Source organism: Stenella coeruleoalba, assembly GCF_951394435.1.
Source record: "Stenella coeruleoalba genome assembly, chromosome: 11".
Classification (NCBI taxonomy): domain Eukaryota; kingdom Metazoa; phylum Chordata; class Mammalia; order Artiodactyla; family Delphinidae; genus Stenella; species Stenella coeruleoalba.
In genome coordinates this window covers 33,675,359-33,698,506 of record NC_137157.1, presented here as the reverse complement: position 1 = coordinate 33,698,506, position 23,148 = coordinate 33,675,359, and the positions used below count along the sequence as shown (strand labels likewise).

Sequence of the window (23,148 nt, the reverse complement as noted above, 5' to 3'; positions counted from 1 at the left end):
TGTAGTGGACCTGTGCAGTTCAAACCAGTGTTGGTCAAGAGTCAACTGTATTCTACTTCCAAAGTGAGAAGTTCTTCAGTAATCTGAGTGGTGGGGCCCGTACATGGTAATAGCACAAATTCTAATAAAATACACAGCCAAATCAATGGACTGGTATAGGAAGTCCAGAAATAGACCCCAAATACATACCAGAGATTGGTTCACCAAAGAAAGGTGGGACAAATTTATTTGGTAAGTGATGTGGGATAACTGGTAACTATCAAAAAAAACTCTTTCTACTTCTGAACATTGTAACAAACTGAATTTCAGATAGTTCAAATGTTTAAAAGTAAAACATAAAACATAGTATAAAAAAGACATGATAGAAACTTATTTTTAAAATTACTTATCACGCAATGGAAAGGCCTTTTTAAGAATAACCAAAAACAAGAAAAAAACCTTCATGTGTTATTAATGAGAAAAATCCATAAATTCAAATTCAAAAAATTAAAAAACATTTTTGCATTCAAATAAAATAAAAAAGACAAACACACACCGTGGGAGGGAGGAGTACATTTCCAACTCAGTTCTTAAAGAGTTAATTTCCATAAAGAATAACCAGCAATGTTTGTTAAATTTAAAAACATCCATTTGTCACTCTTTGACACATTTCTACATCTAGTAATCTAGCCTCACAGAAATGCATTGATGGGATAATAGTAAATCATTGTTTATAATAGTAAATGATTGGGAGACACAGAAATGCCCATCAAAAGAGGACTGGTGAAATAAAATTATGATAATTGATATAGTGAAATTCCCTGCTGCCATCAAACAGAATAAGGAATCGCTACATGAATAATGTAGGAATATATATGTATAGATCTGTATATGCATAGATTATCTCTAGAACAATAAATAACAGTGACATTTCTGAGGAGGATATCTGGGTAATTAGGCCATGGGACAGAAGGGAGACTGACTTTTCATGGTGCACATTTTTTGAGTAGTTTGAGTTATAGTAATAATAATTTGAATATCATGTGTCTGTTTTACTTGAAAATAAATTCAATGGTATTACACATGCATTATATATACATATGAAATGTAAGGAAAGACTTAGTAGTCTTTTGTAAAAAGGTGTCTGATATTTCTATTTAGGAAAAATATAATATTTAAGTAGCTTTTTTTTAAATATGAAGGTAATCATTTAGTTTTTCACTTCCTGATATGGAACTATTAATTATGAAACCTACAAATTGTGATTCTCAATTCCAGCAGTTGTTGAAAACACAAATTAATGCTAGATTAACAAAATGACTATTGTATGTTTTCTCCCACTATTGAGATACACTGGCTAAGAAAATAGTGTTAACTTATTTCTGTGTGTCATTACTGAACATTATATACAGTCTTTTAATAGAGTAATTTCATGGTCATTTATAGAAGGAGCAAATGAGTTTCCTTAATTTTCAAATGATTTAGTTATCAAAGACAGTCAAAATTAAAGGCCTATTCTGAGAAATAAGGGTAGTGACAAACTGAATAATAGCAAGTAAGATTTACACTTGAGTATTTTTACATTAAAATGGATTTCATTCTAGAAAGCAACATACCAGGCCATAAAACCAGCTATCCAGTGTAAAATTGAGGACATACTTTCATGACAAATTGAAACAAATATGTATGAAACCTAACAAAAAGTTTTGTTAGATCTTTTTTGCTATATATATTGTCATGAAACAATATCTGATCTTAACTTGTGTGAGTTAGCTCAGCAATTATATAATTTCAACTGATACAAAATTTATTTTTAATATAGCCAAGTAACACACCCAGAAAAACAAACAATATCTCATGAAAGAATACAACCATTCCTTTTATTATTCTGGATCAGTTACACTTGAAGAAATTATTTGTACTCTATATTTGTCATATCAGGTCATTAAACCAATCAGGTAGTATGAAATGAAATAGCCTAATAGTTAAAAGAAATCTATGTTAAAAGGTATTCCTTTGTCACTAGAAAAATATTTTAAATCAAACAATAATCCTACTTAGAAAAATTATGAAATGCAGCCACAGAAATATATTTTGTCATGTACAATAGATGTTTAAATAAATATAAAAATAAAATTTCAATGGATTAGAATAGCTTCTGCACGCTAATGAGAGGCCATTTATGTTTTTAATTAAAAAGAAAATAAAATAGATATTTTTAAAAGAGACTTTGAAGTTATTTTGTGTGTCTACCACTTAAAATCTAGTTCTATAAAATATAATTTTTCTTACATGCAAGGGATGCAGAGGAAAATACCATAATTTAACCATTGAGGGGCTTTAAAAAAAGACAATATTTCCATTGTTTTAAATCAGTAACTCTGTGAATTAAAAGTAAAAGAGAAAATTGACACTACTTTAAAATTTTTTCATAATAACCCTAAGATTTAGTGCTTTCCCCAAAGAATATATAAGTAGAATTACTGTTAATATTTTGTCTTCTAAAATGCATATTTCTGTATAAAATGCACAAGCATCATTTACCATGTATGGAAATAACTTTTTTAACAGGTTACAATCTTCTAAAATTTAGCAATTCAGTTCCAAAACTGAGTAGGGGCAAAGAGGTTGTTGTAGGGAATAAGGTCAACAAGATAGAAGACAAAGTAATATAATCAAAAATACATTGGGGGAGGGAAGTTAGATAAGTACATAAATAAACATAAGCTAAGCTAGAATATAAATGTTCCTCTATGAAAAATACACTAAAATATTTGTGGGTTCAGAGATTTACAACAGGTTGAATGGAACAATATATGCTTTATAGAAGAGATAACATGTTAAAAACCTGAAATGGGTGGGATTTCAGTGTATAGCAGATGGAGGAAAAAGACATTGCAAGTGGGAGGATGAACAAGGCACAGTCAATGAAAATCTGTCTTGTTATAGGAAAGATTAGTCAGCTTTGGTTTGCTACTTCTAGCTGCATATAGCAATTTCATAGTTAACCTGTCAGGTTACTCAAGAATTTATAAACATTTTATTTTAAAGCCTCTATAACTAATTAAAACATGAAGGTTTCTATCAAGTTATAAATTCATAATATAAATTCTCACTTAATTTGATAAAGAATAGCTCAGTATCCAGAGGTGAGTGCATCGTATTTTAGTATTTTTATTTGTATTATTACTCTAAATTAGAGATTCACCATGGTAACTGATGATTTAATATTGTAATGAATCAAAAGCACAAATACATTTGTATATAACTAAAGAACAAATAGAAATTCTAATATGAATTTAAAACTTGATGGTCTTGCTTTCTGACAAGAGTTTTTAACGTTATCTACTCTAAAAATATAGAATTGGCCCCTAGAATGCATCCCTGTGCTTAACTGTATAAAGGAAGACATTAATGCAGTTTCTAAAATGAAATTATCTGTCTAGTCCTGTTTCTTATCAGAACCTCTTTTGAATTCAGATAATTAATCAAATTATATAGCAGATAACAATGTTCTTTTCATTATTTTCTCACTAAAGAGTAATACAAAGAGATGACTTTCACTTTAGAAAAACATTACGATTGGTTTATCTTTGATGATGATCTTCTGAGTTTAATCCCCAGTAGTGAACAATAAATATCTCAATAGCTTATCATAGTGCTGAATGATTTAATGGGATATTAGGCAAATAAACTTCCATTTCTCAGATGACTATTCAATTCCCTTCTTATTTCTTTTAAATTAAACCCATGTTAGTGTTATTACTTACTGTTTATCACCTCAGTTTCCCTAGAATGGAAATTCCTACTTTTCTTACCATCCAACTTCAAATGAGGCCTTCAGCAATATCTTGGCATGAAAAATAATAACATTAGATGTTCTCCAAAAGTGAAATATTAAGAAAGTTCTAAATATCTTCCCAAAAATAGGTGAAATCTGGGGGATGGAGAAATTTTAAAATAGATTAGGAAACTGAGTTAAAACATACACTACAGTAAACATAAGGATAAAAGGGAAGAAATGAGAAATACTGGGAATCTTAACCAATATCCACATATTAAAACTAAGTAAAATAATATTTCTACTTACATGTGCACTGACATATGGGAAAGGTGTTAGCTAGAGAAAAAATAAACTGCGGCTGTATTCATTGAACAGTACAATAAAACAAACTGTTTTCAATATGATATATGCTCAATAGCAAGAAATAAAGAAGGGAAAGAAGCAGGAGAGAAGAGAGAGAAAGAGAAAGGAACTTCCTAACTAAAAATGAAGCAAAACCAAGCCTCTTCTGGCACTGTAATGACTGTCAGTCAAGATAGGATCTAAATAATCTATTCAATTTGTTGAATATTTACTCTCACGCTTGAGGGTGGGGTAGAGAGTAGAGCTAGCACTTTTTTTTTTTTCAGTTTGCACCTTAGATGAAGTACTACAAAGATAATCTGAATTATAGTGTAGCAGAATAAAAGATTTTTGTCCATATTAGGTCCTATCTATATGTTCAGAGACAAAGTGCTAATATTAATACTTACGGCACATAGAACTCTATTTTACCCACACGAAGGACCCCAAGTTGCATCCCTTCAACCTTTGTACATAAGGTATAATCTAACAGGACTAGGACCCTGTGATTTTCTCTGTAACCCACGCCATATCTCATTCAAGGAATGAAACTGCACAGACCATTGGTCTGACCAAAGTTTTGCATATCAGAGAGAGAAAGCACATATATATCCCTTAATAATTTTAGGCTTCTATACTCCTCTCTGATCCACTGCTGGTATTTGAACATGTCCCAATAGCAACCCTTCCCACTTCCTGTCATCTAGGCCTAACAGGTAGAGGGGTTCAGGAAGTAACAGAGATGATACACATTCTAAATATCAATGAAAAGAATCAGAATTTGAATTAATACATTTACAATATAGTAGCTGTCATGTACTTTACAGATTATAAAATTCCAATGATACATTGTTGAAAAATATATAACAGTACATTTTAATTTTACTTGTTCACGTGTATAGTTTCAATATATTGACTAATATCAAGAATTAGTTTGCAGTTTGAATAAATCATTTCTCACAGAAGCTATGAGATGATAATTCCCATCAAATTATTTCTGTTATATACCTGCAAGCTATCTGTGCTGCATTCTTAATAAAGAGTTCATTGTTTGAACTTGCAATAATTAGGTCACATTGGAACTCTTAAATCAAAAACAAACTTACAAAATTCTCTAGTTTTTATTAACTACCGAACACTTTAACGTGATTTACATTTTTTTGCAGAATGGAATATTTAACGTTTCCTACTAAATTAAACAAATGCGAACAACATTGAAGTAGGTCAGAAAGAAGCCATTCAAATTATGTTGACAACAGCACCATATCTCCTACCGTTGTTTCTGAGTCCTGACTGTGGTTAGAGCTGATACCAGTGTCCGAGTCTGTGTCATTTGAATACATGTTAAATACTCTTTGAGTAAAAGGAGGAACCTCCCCACTGCTGGTAGGGACCTCAGATTCCTTTCCTCTGTTTTCCTGTAGCTGGCATTCATCTTTGTTGCTAATATGAAGGGAATTGAACTCCTTGGCCAGGAGCTCATATTCTTTAGCTTTCATCTGAAGCAATGAGTCACTGTATTTAATCTCTTTCTGGATGCCACTCAAGTAAGAGTGGATTTTCAAACCAGCTTTCATGCTTTTCTCCAAATCACACTTAACACTTTCTAAATTAGAGCCTTCAAGTTCACTTGCAGCTGCCCCTTCCGCATCTTCATTTATCTCTGTGCAAATACTTTTTACCTCTTGTTCTATTTCGGCAGAGAGCTTATCAATGAGCTTTCTATAATATGTTAGTCGTTCCTCCAGCTGTACAATTCCATCACTTTCTCTCAGGTCCTCCAGAATCTGGTTTTCATCATACTCCAAGCCTAGTTTTTGCTCAACTTCACCGAAACTGGGCATCAAATATGCATCCTGGACATAATTTTCTCCATCATTTTCTACCCGGTTGAGGTGGAATTTAGCTTCACACTTTTCAATTTCCAGATCCAGCTCTTTCATTCTCTTGACTTGTTGATGAATAGTATGATCCTGGGAAATAATCAGATGAACTAATGTCTCCATACTATCTCGCTCTTGGGAAACTGTGTCCTGCTTAATTTTAGCCAGTTTCCGGAAAGTTTTTCTGACTATTCTCTTTTGCTTATCTGGTGGTAACGTCTTCATGTAATTTGCTGGGCTGAGCTCCCACAGTTTTTCTGTGTTTTGCATTAATTTGGCTTCAGCTGTCCGCCACAAGGGAACTGGAAGAAAAGCATCTGCTTTAACCAAAACAAACTGCATATTAGGCTGCTCATCTCCCCATGCTTTCCAAAGCTTCAGGATTCTTGTTAGTGGGGGAAGAACCCGTTCAGAGCCTCTCCACTTTTCTATGATGCAGTAATCACTGGGCTTCCCCAGAAGAAATCGTTTGTCTCCAAACGTAGTCTCATGTTCCTCAAGCAAAGCCTGGATGATGTCAGCAGAGGTGGTGCGTTTGGTTAGCCCACAGACAATCTTCTCTTCTTGGCAAACCCAAACCACAATTTCTTTCTCTTCTGAATCCATGTCTTTAGTTGGAGATCTGAAAGAAAAACAAAGTACATTATATTACTGTCATCACCTGTGTAAACTCAGAAAGATGATTTAACTTTAATACCCTTTCTAGATTTTACCATTAATTAGAGATGCATTTTGAGGTTGAGACTACATAAGAATCAGAAGTTTTATGGCAAGAAAAAAAAAGTTAAGACCATGAAAGATATCTTAATTTCCTTTTTAATTCCTAGTGGGCTCTGGAAAGAGCAAATTGTCATCAAAGACAACGGAGGCTATTTTATCGTTAGAAGTCAGCCACAATATAACTACAGTTAGAACTGGCAGAGTTAAGACAAGAATCAAAGTGGAGATTAATGAGAAGTAGAATAAGACTGTTTTGCTGGAGCTTTAGGACTGGGGAATAACCATGGAAGCATAAGTAGGATGTTATTAAAGTCATAGAGTTGAAAATAGTCCATTACTGAAATTAGTGATTATTTAATTCTACGAGTATTTATTGTATGCCAGCCATGTGCCAGACATATCAGAAGATGCTAAACATACAGCAATAAGCAAGGGAGACAAGGACACAGACATAAATGTGTAATTAATATAATATCAGATAGTGGCAAATGCTAGGAAGAAAGTTAAACTGAATGAAGGGATAGAGGATTACTTAAGGAGAGGTCTAATTTAAAGAGCTTAGGAGAGACTTCTCTAAGAAGGTGACGTTTGAATAGGAACATAAATTCACACAGTTAGCAGTGACGCAAGTGAAGATTCAACCCAAGGAAGAAAGCTGGCTCCAGAGTATACTTCTAACAGATACACTATAAAAACAAGTTTACAAGTTTGATGGTTTAGACGTGTGGATTAAATTGGAAAAAAATCATTAACTACTTCTAAAAGAGGAACTTTATAACATTAATTCGCTTTTGATAGCAATGGAACCATAGCATCTCATTAGAGCACCCAACTGGTCAAGGAAGGACTTTTCCCAATGGTCGGCCATGGAGAAAAGTATGTGGAAATGTGTTACCTTCTGTGCCTTTTTCTTATTAATCTCTTTCCTGCTTCGATGCAGTAATAAAGGATTTTGACTGGCCTGGATGCCTCCCTTAGCTGACAAAACTCTCATGTATATAAAAGCCCTACTGCTATCTCCTTAGAGTAATTCCTACGTCCTGTTCCACTTTCTGGCTCGGGAAACATCAGTTCTGGGTCTGTAGCTAAGGATGACACATGAGTTATAAAGGCTTCAGCTCTACACTGCAGCTGTGAAGACTGGGAAGCAGGGATCAGGGAGTCCTTATGTATACTGAATAATAATAAGGACATACATGACAATTCCCCAGTACTTCCAGGATCCCCGCTCTAATTGGGATTCTCTTGTTTTGGAAGGAGCAAATTCTTACATATTACAGCTTCCACTAGAGATCTGCTAGTTTTCAGCTCGTGTGGATTATGTAACACTGACAGTCATTACGCACAATCAAGAAAGATATTATTATTTCCATATGACATATGAGAAAATTAGTGCCTTTATTAATAGCCTCACAGTCCAACTGGTTCCAAACCCCTTTTTTTAAAAAGTCTACTCTAAACGTCCTTGTATTTTCTTGAGTCAGTTATTTTCTAAATATTTTGAGGAATTTTTACAACCATCATTCAAACCAGATAATTTTCAAAAACTTCTGCCACTTGACTGAGCATGTTTAAAAGTAATGACCATTCTTTATTGAATGTAGGCAATAAATCTTCCATACCTAGTATAAACTTCATCATGTTTAATTCTACTTTGTAGCAGGCTTAGGGTTTTGAAAACTGTGTTTATTTTATAGCGTGGCTCCAATTGAGTTTCTGTTCATTCATTCATTTGACAAATATTTGCCGAGCACCTCCTCTGTGTTTGACACTGTCATGGAAATGTGGATCATAGAAAGACTTGTATGATTTATTAGACAGTATCCCTGGCTAATTGTGGGAAACACTGCTTGGGTTGGGAAGGAAACACTTACGTGTCAGTTCTAGTGCTAAGTTTCTTATTACATCAACAGTTCCCAAATGTTAGACTGATGACCCCTGGTATTATTTCATTAAAAAAATTAGAAATATATAAAAGATGCAAAATAAATATTAAAAATAAACCAATTTAGGAATCTTATAGAATCACTACTTTTTCAAAATAATTGTTTTCATTTGGTCCCAGATCCATGTAAACCTAGTCATCTGATATAAGTAAGGAATTTAATTCTAGAGCTGGGACTAAATAAAATGCTCCCTTCCCAACCTTTGAAAGTTTACTATCTAGTATAAGTAATGACATCCCCAAACACATATATAACAAAGGTTAAAAATACAAACTTAACACTAGATAATTTGGTTTGTTATGTAATATAATGTAACAAACTTCTTACCTAATGATTCAAATTTAGCAGTTGAGACATATAACCTCCGATTCTAATGCAACAAAATAAAAATAAACACATCCATTGCATGACTTAGTGTTTGTTTTGTTTTGCTCTGCTTTGCTTCTGTGTATGTTTATTGGAAGGAAGGGATAAAGATTTTTACTGGATCTTAAACTTCCTGGAGAACATACTATAACCACATAAAGACTGAAAAATCATAAAGCTTTAATTCATATAATCGCATATTCCAATAATTTACTTCTATTTTCTATTTTTATCCGTGTTTTAGTTCCATCTATAAATAACTTCATTGTTGATCTGATTAATATTTTTTTTTCTTTTCATATTTTACCTTTGCTCACTCAATGTTACTTAATGGTGCAAATTAAATTTTTTTTCTGTATATTGGAATATGTTTGTTGATAATTACTATTTCCAATCCAACAAAGTTACTTTTATTTTAGAAATTTCTTGGCTTGCAGCATTCTTGATTTTACTTATGTACATGGTAGTTACTAATATCATCCCCATTTTACAGATAAGGCAACTGAGATAAAGACAGGGTAAGTAACTTACCTAAAGTCACAAAACTAGAAAGTAGAAATGTTCCTTCCAACTCTGGCTTTAGATGTTAACCTACAACTAATCCCTGAAAATAAATTACAATAGCCATTATGACCACCCACTCACAAATATTTCCCAATTTGTGAACTGATTACATTTCAAACGTGATTTTTTTTAATTACTTGAAACTCAGTGCATTTTTCCTATAAAATTAAAATTCCACCTTATATAATCAATGAAATCCCCGTTTTGAATGCTTTTAGGTAAAGTATAAATTTGGTTCCTTCAACTCTATCATTCTTTTCTTTTTGAACACCCAGTATAAAGGCAAGTATTGAGAGAGTCCCATGTATCTGATTCTGTAATATTAAAGGAGTAGAGACAAAGAGATTCTCAGCAGATGTAAGGTTAACATGGATGGAGGTTACAGGAGTGGTTCTCTCTAGATACTATTGGAGAAAGTAACAGCAGGTGGACATTGAGATAGGAGGCTATATAGGAATATGATAGCTGTTCACAAGTATAGGTTATTTACAGTGCAACTGGCTACAAATTGGGAACTGCTTGGATTAGAGGATTCAAAATTTATAACTTCTATGTTACATTATAGGGTAAAGGCATTTACCTAAAAATACTACGTTAATCAAAATAAAGTAACTACCACACTGACATTTAATTCACACCAGTTTAAATTTTTAGGTTAATTTGCTAAATGTTCATGTATACAATTCGAAAGTAGATATGAAAGTTGATAAGCCAGAATTTAATCAGTTCATGGTTTCATATAGCAAGGATATTTTCTTTAACATCCACTTCAGGGAGGCAGAAACAAAGGAGACATAAAATGTTTTAAAATGCCTTGCATAATGTTACGTAGGGTACCTCAAATTTTGCTCATGATCAAAACACACAAAAACCAATAAAGCTTAAGAAATTTTACCATGAAATAGTATTAACAATTGAATAAGATTATGGCTGTGTTTTGTCTTGATTTGAACTAGTTTGTTTATTTCAAGAATGGTTCCTAAGAAAAGAGAAAATGCTCTTGATATCTAAACTGTGACTCCCACCAACACATAACTGTTGTACCCAATCATCTTTAACTACGCTTTAGTCATTGGAAACTGAATTAAAAGTAATTTGAAACACTGTTCAACAGGTTTTACTACACATTCTAAATATATGTTATACTACATCTATGATTATGTAGTATACATTATGACATTTCTCATGCACATACTTTTAAAAATTGTGTATGTATTTAAACACTTCATTAAATTTGATAATATTAATATATCTTAAGATTCTCATGGAAGAATTGTCTTGTTGCTTAGCATGCTCTGTTTAATTTATTTTAAAATAGTTTATAATCACAAAATATGTTTGAAAATTATTTACATATACAGAAGAAAATAAAAAACATAATGCTACAGTATCCATTTTTATCTAATGCTTTAAATTCTTTTTTTTCCCTCTGAAACATTAACAAGATTTATTTGTGAAGATTTGCAAAATAGATATGGTGGGAACAATCCTTGATATTTTAAAATATATTTCATCCTAACTATCACTAATTCATTTTGAATTCTGATAAATCATTTTTTTCTACTCCCCTGTACCCTTCACTGTAATACTGCAGTATATATATATCTGACTCACATTTCTCACAAGATTGCTTCAAATATCAGATAAGTGAAAGGAAAAGAGTGCTTTAAAAATTGTGAAAAATGTACAGGCTAAATATAGGTTATTAACTCTAATGGTAAAATTACTATTATTACTACTTAATGCAGAGAAGGGTATAGTGTTTTTAGTATTGTTATTCAGTAACTTTACTGAGCTTGCCACAGTAGTTAACAATATTATTTTATAAATATTTTCCAAGCTATCCCACAATATTTGTTCACCTGCTTTGACTAGTCAATATTTTTGCAAGTACACTTCCAATATAATACAACTGTTTAGCTAATAAGAGATGTTTAAAAAGATCATTAATATAATCTTTGGATCACAGATGAGATGAGAATGCTTTTAATCTTTCTCTGATTTATAGCTCTCTGATTCTGACTGAGTGTGTTAATGAAGCATATTACTCTGAAAATAAATATATACATATATTTATATATTTATCTGATTATTCTTCTACGACTATTTCAGTATTCAGTTTTTGCCTTTTTAGAGTATCTTCATCAGACAATTAAGAAAATTTATATGCCAAATGAAGCTCTTCAACAACGTGTGTCAGCCTCACTTACAGGCACTTTTCCATATTTATTCTGAAATAGAGTGAAATATATGAGAATTTTTGTGAGAATTTTTGCATTTACTCTATTATCAATCAGGAACTTAAAAATATTTCTCCAGTGATAATTAGTTTTAATGCCACAAAAACACGCAGAATTAAGATGAGTTGGCTAGGAATTACAAATGCAACATTCATACAATCAAATATTTCTTCAACAAACTTTCACTGAGTATGGTGCACAAAGCACTAGGGAATAAATCAACTATTTAAATCTGGAAGTCTTAAGATAAAGTATTAAATAGGATATTTTGATGTCAAATTGAAGATCCCACAAAATAAGTATTTACAGAAAAAAGATTGTGTGAGGGCAGAGAAAAATAAAGGTAAATGGATAATATTTGGTTATCTTTATTCAGTTGTCCAGAAAGAATAAAAGGCATTGAAGTTGGGGCCCAGGAGAATAACTCAAAGGACAACATTTCTTCCTAATATCGCAGACATTAAGGTTTAATTGAAATTTGATGTATAAAACTTATCAGGACAAATATTTCATATTGACCCCTACTTTCAAAAAAATAAGAATCATCAAAATAATAAATTATTAATTAAGAATAATTACATTATGATATGCTTCTAAAACACAGTATATGAAAACTAGCAACCTACAGGTATTTATAGAAAATATTTGGATTTCTGAGTGCATCTTTCCTTAGAACCTATGTTATAATTCTTTGTTTCCTAAGCCAGCCTGGAAAGTGTGATACTAACACAATCTAGCTGCCATATATAGGAGTGATTCTGAAATGCTCTTATTGCTTGGCTCTCTGCAGAATCATATTCCATGCTTGGAAATCAAGAGTTACAACTTTTTCAGTTCCAAGCTATTGGTGGCACCTGTGTCTGCAAATAGTGACGCACAAGTCTCCAACAGATTAAAGGATAAAGACCTGTGAAGCTTTGGGGGCATATTGGGGGCATATCTGAATGTTGGCCCAATGCCCGAAGACAGTTCTCTGTTTCCTTTTTATTACCATTACCATTACCATTACTTATTATTTACCATTACTTACCATTACTTATTATTTACCATTACTTATTATTACCATTACTTATTATTTAAACTGAATACTCTCCTTATAAACCAGTTGTTCTCTACTAGGGGTGATTTTGCCCCCCAAGAGACATTTGGCAATGTGTGGGGACATTTTTTTTCACACTAGGGTCTGGGGGTGCCACTAGCATGGGCAGAGCAAAGAATGATCTAGACAAAATGTCAACAGTTGTGCTGTTGAGGAATCCTGATCCATGTTTACAACAAAATATACTTCCATCACAGCTTTATCTATAGCCTTTTCTTCTTACATCTTCTGGAGAATCTATGAGTAAAATACATGAAAATAAAAATAACAAATAAGGGAGACATTTCCAATCTCAAGACTAAAATAAACAATACAAGTTGGTATTCTACTTAATGGAATGCAAATAGAACTTTTTCTCCTTTCACCCCATAGCCAATCTTTATGCTTATTATTATTAATCTGCCTAACTGGACTTCCCTCTGTTAATCCCAGAGCTGGTCCTACGAATACTAATATTTGCATTAAGATGCTATAGAAACACAAATATTCAAAATAGGGTTAATTTGTTCAGGAAAAAACTTGTATTCACAGACTTCATTAAGAAATAGTAAATCTTCCTTCTTCATTAAGAATAGTATTTGAGGGCTTCCCTGCTGGCGCAGTGGTTGAGAGTCCGCCTGCCAATGCAGGGGACACAGGTTCATGCCCCGGTCCGGGAAGATCCCACATGCCGTGGAGCGGCTGGGCCCGTGAGCCATGGCCGCTGAGCCTGCGCGTCCGGAGCCTGTGCTCCACAACGGGAGAGGCCACAACAGTGAGAGGCCCGCGTACCGCAGAAAAGAAAAAAAAAAATGTCAGTAAATAACACTTGGAATAGACTAACTCAACAATGCAAGGTTCAGAAATGATGATTAGGAATGGGAGCAATAAAACAGCAATAAAAGAAATTTGATTTCAGTATATTTATTGCAGGCTCAAATCTAACAATACCTTGTAGAAAGTCACATTGCTTTGAATAAAAGCATATAATTAATTAAAGAATAAAGATGGGTGATGATGAAGAGCAAGTTTACTGAATCATGTTCCATACCAAATGTTATAAACTGGTATTTGAATTTACAAACCCAGCTCTATACCAATTATGAAGTTTAAAATCCTGAGGATGCCACAAATAGTTTGGATGGTGAAGGTTTAAATTACATGTCACAGCTATTTTCGAACTAAAAGATCAAACTTCCAAATTTAATAGCATCTCTTCCCAATAATCAAAATTATCACAGTACAACTACAGTGAGTTTAGGTAATAAATTACTTAGCTTCACTATGATTATGTAAGAGAAAAATTTATATCTGTGTACTATAATTGGCTTTTATTAACAGAAAAGTAATGACCCAAACACGGAAATTTCAAGACAGAATTTGGTAAAGATAAATGTTTAAATAAACGATTGACAAAAAAGTTCTACGTAAATCAACTGAATCCATTCTAAGTTAGTTATCCCCCAAATAAATTGTCCTTTTGAATTATGGTACAACTTTTTATAACTGGATTCAACATTCATTTCTTAACAGAACTGTAGTTTTAGTAAATGTAAACAAATGCTGAGGGTAAGATGCTACAGAAAATAAGATGATCTCACGGGGGGAAAGTGGCGTGTGTGTTGTGTGTGTGTGATGAATTGGGAGATTGGGATTGACATCTATACACTAATATGTATAAAATGGATAACTAATAAAGAAAAAAAAGTGCATCAAAATATACTTATAAAACTGTTCATCCAGCATTGTTTGTTATTAACAATCCAACAAGATCTACATTCATACACTGTAAAACTATTCATTTTGAAAAATTAAGATGTAAAAATTATATCATTTCTGTGTAAAAACGCTTGTATACACATCACACATTACACATAAAATGTATTAAAAAAGAAAGAATAAATACTAAGGGAGTAAATTTAAAAACAAAAAAGAAGATGATCTTTACGTTCAGAAATGTGTCATACATAGGAAGGAGAAAAGATATGTTTAGAGAGAAAGAGATTTTAAAAGTTCAAGACCGTCTTAAACATTATTGGAAATCATGAGATACATTCTGTATAAATATGCTACAAAATTTAAAGAATAAAAACAACAAGTATCAAAGTTGAGTAATATTTAATAAACAATCATAAGACGCAGAAGTTGACCTCAGTGTCTTCAGTTCATTCTCAATTCCCATAACCCTTTGAAGAAAGTCAGATTAGGTAAAAGAGCCTCATGAGATTTCATTTGGGACAGGATGCTGATTTGGAGCTTGTCTGTAAGGAAGATCCTTTCAGATTTTTACTTAACATGATTATGTCTGGGCCTGGTAGCTGAGGAAAAGCTACTTGGAAAAAAATAGTAAGGCGACTAGGGAGAACAATGGGATGTGTGTAAAAGGAGACATTAGATAATAATAGCTCACATTTATTGACTGCTTAATATGTGCCAGACATTGTTCTAAGTGCTTTATACATACTAACTCATATAATTTTTGTCACCTATCAGATAGGTCCTATAGTAAAATCCATTTCACAGATTAAAAAGCTGAGTCACAAGAGATTAAGGATTTGTTCAATACCACCCTCAGCTAATAAGTGGGGGAAAATAAGGATAATGTGGAACTAAGGAAAATAAGAATAATTTGGATAAATGAGTTAGAATTGAATCCACACTGAGGAACTCCCTACTGCCTAATACAATAATCAACATGTTTCATTAAGTTTTATCTCTGAAAACAAGGTACCAAATCTGATTCAGATGTAGTAATTGGGCTTCCCTGGTGGCGCAGTGGTTGAGAGTCTGCCTGCCGATGCAGGGGACACAGGTTCATGTCCCGGTCTGGGAAGATCCCACATGCTGCGGAGCGGCTGGGCCCATAAGCCATGGCCGCTGAGCCTGCACGTCCGGAGCCTGTGCTCCGCAATGGGAGAGGCCACAGCAGTGAGAGGCCCGCGTACCGCAAAACAAAAAAAACTATTTTAAGTTTGTTTTGGCTATTTTATTTTTTTATTTATTTTTTTAATTTTTAAAAAATTTATTTTATTTATTTTTGGCTGCATTGGGTCTTCATTGCTGCGCACGTGCTTTTCTCTGGTTGTGGCGAGTGCGGGCTACTCTTGGTTGTGGTGCGTGGGCTTCTCATTGCGGTGGCTTCTCTTGTTGCGGAGCACGGGCTCTAGGCGCGCAGGCTTCAGTAGTTGTGGCACATGGGCTCAGTAGTTGTGGTGGACGGGCTTAGTTGCTCCGTGGCATGTGGGATCATCCCGGACCAGGGCTTGAACCCACGTTCCCCGCACTGGCAGGTGGATTCTTAACCACTGCGCCACCAGGGAAGTCCCTTGTTTTGGCTATTTTCTGTACTTAAAAATTGATCACCTTAGGCACCCTGAAGGCATTTGATGTAAACCAAATATACTATTGATGGGATTCAAGACATGATAACCCAAAATATGGCACCTTGGTATACTGAATATGGTAAGCTGAAGGTGTTTTAGAAAATGGGAGAAACAGGGAGTTCACTTGGACTTTCCACCCAAGCCTCTCCCCTGAAACAGGTCCTAACACCCTCACTTGAGAGATACCCTTCCTATACCTGAAGGAAAGGAGTGTCCTTATCTCTGAAGACAAAGGGATGAGAAGAATCCAACCAAACAGGCCCTGCTAAATGTCTCCCAGTTTACTACGCTTACTTCATATCCTTTGACCTACCTACCACACTTCTCCATGAATGTCCACTCTTCACTAAACCTAGCATAAAACAACACAGGTTTAACCATTTTTTTAGGTCTTCATTTCCTTAGGAAGGCTCCTGTGTCATGCGAAACTTACGTTAAGTCAACTTGAATTCTTTTCTCCTGTTAGTCTGTTTTGGTCGGTTTAATTTTCAGAGCCAGTCAGGGACCTTAAGAGCGTCAAGAAAAACTTGTTATTCCTCTACACTGTGCATAAAATTAAAAAAAAAAAAACAACGATATTAAGTGACAATTTTGATTCCTTCTGTAAAGTACACACGCACAGACACAACACAACATAAAGTTTAAGCAAAATTAAAATTAATGAAGCAGGCAAATGGTGAGGCAACTCTCTGACCCACAAGCTAACTCAGCTCTGGTTATTTTACACAGAGTATGGTACACGCCCTCTGAAGTAACATTTTTTTGAGATCACAGTACTGCAGTCTCAGGAAGATAATCACAGGGCGTGTCTGCCACAAATAATACAAGTCTTTCCTTAGGTCTCTATGAAAACCTGGATCACTGTTTTGATAGATGAAGCATGAAAATAATGCTATCAAATAATTTTCACGAAACACAGACTATTAACATTTTATTAAAACAGTTTTAAAATTGGAGTCCTTCAGAAAATTAATCACTCTGAAAAATTGGGGCAGTCAAAAATTAAAACTACCTTGAAAATTAAAATTTTATACATATATACGCATAGAAAAAAAATCACTAGTTTTGTGCTCTACTAACACCAGTTTAATTTTCTAGGGAGTAATAATATAAGTCAGTCACGTAGGACAAGAAAAACCCTAGACATTCCATACCTGCAGGGTAGCTATAATACTGTACATAATTCCCATAAACAGAGAAAAGGGAAGGGAATATGTAAAGAATGTGTATTGGGGACTATGGGGGGGTTAAGTAAACTAAGCTCATAGCTCAGATTCCAGAAATTGATTATACTCAAAATGTAAATATTTAACATGTAGTATTTACTAGATGAAATGCTGAGAAAATATCTACTCTCATTGGAAATTCTAGGGCTAACTTCCAAGTGTTACCTGTTCCTGGCAAATACCTAAAGTTTCCTTATTGATTTATACTTTGTAAAGAAATATTTCATAATAACAAAGCATATTTATTAAAGGAAAGTTACCTAGCCTGAATATTTAGTTTAACGATAGCTGTAGTTATGTCAACTACTAACAGTTTTTCTTTTGGCAGCTAAGCCCGTAATTGGTTTTGCCTTCTTAGTGGAAGCTATTTCCTAATGATGGTGACTTTCAGCTTGTATCTGCCTGCAGCCACCTACTCTCCCCTCTCTAAATGTATTCTGAAATATGTTGGCAGATTTGAATGGCACTAGAAATATGTAAGAATTTGAATTATCCAGTAGGATAGCTGAAAATACAAGATGACCTCCTTTATCCCTGATTTCCATGTTCTGAACATACTCTATAATAAACAGTAATAAACTGTGACTTCCAGTTGGAAGCTTCATCGAAAATAATCAGCTCTTCACATTAGTCACAGATCAATTACCTAAAGAACAACAAAAAATTAATAACTTTTAGGAACAAGAATATACCAGGGCCTGTCATGCCATTTTGTTAAGGAAAAGGAGCTACTTGAAAACATCACTGGTAAGAGAAAAATACTGGTCATCTACATCAAAAGTATCTTACATCCATTTACTTTCCCAAAGTTTTTAACTCTTTAATGTGCTCTGAATTTCACGGCTTTCACCTCCTCTAGGACTTTGCTTCATAATTTATCCCTTCTTAAACTCATTTTATCTTCTACCTTTACTTCTGGGCCTTCCTGCTACCAGGTCACATTATAACAACCATCATTTGATCACATACACACCTCAACTATCTTCCCTTCACAGACTCAAATAATAACCCACAGTTACTTTCTCTAGTTTACCTCTTTCCAGGAACAATCACCATAAAGTGACTTCCACCCCCCACACACACACCCACAACAGAAATATTTCTTCCTAGGTTTATCAGAGATCTAACCTCCAAACCCAAGTGCCATTTTTGGAACTGATCTGCCTCGACCTCGTTGTAATATTATGCATTGTGACCTTTTCCTCCCGTTCTTGCAGCAGTCCATTCCTTGATTTCACTCTCCACGGCTCTTCCTTTCCCTTTCTAGCTTCTTCTCAGTTCTGACATGGGCCTTGCTTCCTCTGCATATTCAGTAAATATAGGTGTCATGCAGGGGTGGCCACAAATTCTTTGTAGCTCCTTCCATTGAGAGATGGAGTCTGTTTCTTTTTGCTTGACTAGACCTTGGGACTAAGTATGGCCAATAGAATATGGTAAAAACCATGTGTGCGAGTTCTAGAGTCCAGGCTTCAAGAAACCTTGCAGCTTCTGTCTTCTTCTTCCTGTAATGCTGTCCTGAGACTGCTGTTTGATGGAAAAGCTTGAGATGAAAGACCACGTCAAGAGAGAGAGAGACCCAGCCATCTCAGTTGTCCCATCGGAACCTAAGCCTTGACTAACCCACTGCTCGTGAGATAGCCAAAGTGAAACTCAGAAGAACCACCCCAGTTTACTCAGAAAATCATAGCAAATAACACATTGTTGTTTTCAGCCACTAATTTTTATGGTGTCTTATTGCCAGTAGTGATAACTGATACAATAGGCATCCCGCAGGTTTCTATGACTCATTTCTTGTCTCATTATATACACCTTATGGGTGACTGTAATATCACCCACAACTTTATCAACCAACTGAATGATGATAGTTCCCAAATTTACTTATTTTTTCCCTTGAGCTCCAGACCAATATTCCAAACTTTGTTTTGACATGTTTATTTGATCATTATGTTACTCACAGCCACCTCAAATTTGGCCCATCAAAACTAATTCACCATCCTCTCCTCTCATATCTCAAACTATTCCACCTCTTGATTTCCCATCTTACTAAATGTAATCACTATCTCCCCACCCTTTCTCTCAAGTTTGAAAACTGGGAGTCTTCCTAGATTCCTTTGTCTATCTCATTCCCCTTTAACAACCAGTCCCCATGTCTGTTTTACTCTTTCTCCCAAATGTCTCAAATATACGCCCTCCTATCCATCACCACTACTACAATTCGGACAACTTCCAGTTTTACAATAAGTTACTGTAATAAGTTAGGACATATTATATTATGATAAACTCCTGCCTACTTCACATTTGTGCTCCATAATACTGTCAGGCTTCCCTTTTTAAACTGCAAATCTAGCTGTGTACCTTCCTTGTTTAAAATCTTTAAATGATTTCCAAGTCCTGCATTTTCAATTTGTTTACCTTTCTTCCTCTCCCTCATCACCCCTCCCCTCTCTGTCTGTCTCTCTCTTACTCTCTCTTCTGTTCTCTGTTTCTCTCCTGCCTGTTCCTAGAATTCCTTCCATGATCTGATTCCTCCAACTGATAGCCAAGCACTCTGTAATAGACACCTTGAGCTAGCTATTCCTAACATCTTGCTGATCTCTGACAGATCTAATGTGAGGGTAACTGGCTGTCACTGTAACATCTATCACCCTATGAATTGCTAGACTGGATTGCACTGTATCTGCCATGCTTTTATTTTTCACTCTGGGCTTTTCCATAACCTATTTCCTTGGCTTGAAACACCTTTTTTCCCCTTTCTTCATCTAACTCTTACTCTGTTTCAAATGTTGCTTCCTCTAGGAAAATTCCCTTATCATCTCTGAATAACCCCATTCCCGCCACTCCAGATGGAAATGGATGCCCATTCTTGATGCTTCCACAGAACCCATTGTACATTGAGTGGTAGCATTTTCTACCTTCGTTTTTTGCTAGTTTGCCAGTCAGGTCCTGGACTGACTCTTTCATCTTTGAAGCCTAAGAGCCTAAGACAATAAATGTTAAATGTTCTTTTATTTTTTGGAGCATGAGAGGAGGAAGGGGGTTCGGGGGGAGGTATATAAAGGGAATTTTTCAGTCAACTAGGGCCTGGCGGTTACAACTATCCCACCATATATTTTTGTAAATAAAATTTTGTTTAAGTACAGTCATGCTCATTTAATTATGTACTGCCTGTGTCTGTTTTCACGCCACATTGACAGAGTTGAGTGGTTGAGACCATGACATTATGGCTGGAATAACCTAAATATTTATTATGAGGCCTTTTACTCAAAATGTTTGCCAACTCCTGACCTAGATGATTTACCTGCACCAAAAATCTAGATTTTGTTTAGTTAAATACTAAAATGTTATTTGAACTCCAATATCTATATAATAGTTCTGTGTATTATTCTCTAGGGGACAAGAAAGTAAAAATAATGTGGTCTTTAAACAGAAGAATGTATGATCTCATGGAAGTCATGGCCTTGTTTGGAAGTAATTTCAACCAAAGGCAATGACTGAAGGCTCACTAAGAGGATGGCTGTGAAATGCTTCATGGAGAATGAGTGGGTTTAACATAGGATTAGTCAGCGTGAAGGCCTTGGCTGGGAAACCAGTGTGTTTTGCCTTTAAAGTCCCATTCCAGGTGCAGTGTGTTCCATATTAATCAGTCCCATATGGATGTCAGGAGGGCTGGCAGTAGGTTGGATGAAAGGCTGCTTCACAGCGCAGTGTGTCCAAACACCAGGTGTTTGGAGGTGGAATATTTGGAAACATTCAAGTGACACCTTGAATTTTTTTACTCTAAACCCTGATGTTCTTCCCTCCCCCGAGTTACCCTTGCCATTTTTCCTGTTCTGTATGATAATGCAACTATATTCCTATTTACTCAGACCCCAAATTGTAGTTATCACTGAATCTTTTTTTCCATCCTGATACTTTCTATTGTCCCCATACACTCAGTTTTGAATTCCTATAAATTCCGCCTCTATAGTGACTCTTATAACTGTAATCTCTATCTGAAATTTCTTGTTCATTTATTGTTTCCTTACTGTCTGCCCGTCCACCACTGTACTATAAGCTCAATGAGAACAGAGACCTTGACTGCCTTTCTCATTGCTGTATTCCCAGCACCTAGAATAACATGTAGCACACATTATAAGGTAAATAAATATTTTTTGTTGAATACATGGACTTTATTAGGATACTTTAAAATGCCTGCCTTGTATTTTAATTATTTACATATGTCTGTGTGTCTACTAATCAACAAGTTCCTTAAAGTATGGTCCATATCTGATTCACATTTAATCTTAATAAAGCCCTCAAAGTATGAGGTTCATTTGATATTTCTGAATTTTTAAAAATCATCACATAACCCGTATCTTGAGTCCCCAAAAGGGAAATATATACAAGTAGATGCCCAACCTGATACGGTGGGATAGTTTAGAATGTTTTGTTTTAAGATGCTAAGGTAGATAAGAAAGCAATACTATAATATGCTCAGATATGTAAAGCACTATATAGCACAAGCTGCCAGCTTACTTAATTCTCTAAACTGTGACTACAGCAAGGTCTCCTAACTAAAAGTAGAACCACTAAAAACGATCATTTAAAAAAAAAAATGACTTAGTCTAAGTTTCATGCCGATCATTAATAATTCTAGGAAAATGTTCTTTGACTTTCACTACTAGAGTAAAAGAACAAGCAGTCAAGAAATTAAAGCTAATACTTTGTGGTCCACTGCTGTAAAGTGGCCAACGTCCTGTGCTCTGAAAAAAGATGAAATCTCAAAGGTCCAGTATAGCTTCATAAGTGCTTTTCCTAATGGCGCGCAACTCTTTTCTTCATATGAGACTGTAGTTATTATATGTCTACTCCATGAAGACATCCATGGTTTTTCAATAGCACTTCTCATAGGTTCCACACAAATGTAATTTTATGCAGAGCTAAAAATAGGTATCTTCAGTTTCTACTGTTGAGGACTGTGGTCTCCCCCAAACTGATGTGCTGCTGCTAGATCTTAAAGTACTCTCAGTTAATCATAACTGCAGGGAATTCCAGAAGGATTGACAAATGCCAGAGTAAATGAGGAGTGAATGAGTAACCAAAGGTATTGGAGATGGCTGTAAAATGTCTTAGTCATTGGTTGAGAACAGCAAGCATACACTGTGCAGTCCATCAATAAACCCCAGACACAAAATTCCTACCGATTATATACCATCATTAGTAAGAATAAAAATTTGTTGAAATTGGACCACTATCTGCATTAGTGGAATTACCATTTAGAAGATCCACAAAATAGAAGAATAACTTAATTCTATAAGCTGATACACTGACTAGTTTAATAGGATTATTAGAACAAATAGCAGTCAATTACAGTTGACTGTAAGTCTATTACTGTTATATAAACACATCCTTAACATTTTTTTCAATTGTAAAATACTGTTTTCACCAACCAAGCAAGATTCTGGATTCTCACCAAACTGACCATATTACTGCCTGCTTCCTGAATTCTTTTCTTTTGACTATCCTGAGTCATTCCTAGCTTTGTGTGCTTCAGCCCCTCCTACATCTTTCTGTACACCTTGTCGTGTTCCCTTCTCTTGTCCAAGCCTGTCCCCTAACTGTGGAAGTTTCATAAACACTATCTAATGTGATGATGCT

The 23,148-nt window shown here is 34.6% G+C and overlaps 1 protein-coding gene across 1 annotated transcript in view; it reads right to left on the bottom strand.

Annotated features, from left to right (window-relative positions):
- Nucleotides 1-3,806: 3,806 nt before the first annotated feature.
- RASSF9 (Ras association domain family member 9) overlaps nt 3,807-23,148 on the bottom strand; it is a 28,549-nt gene continuing 9,207 nt past the window's right edge. Inside the window, exon 2 of the mRNA XM_079938074.1 lies at nt 3,807-6,610. Coding sequence (XP_079794200.1) covers nt 5,350-6,610 — 1,261 coding nt within the window. The 3' untranslated portion in view covers nt 3,807-5,349. The remainder of the gene's footprint in view (nt 6,611-23,148) is intronic.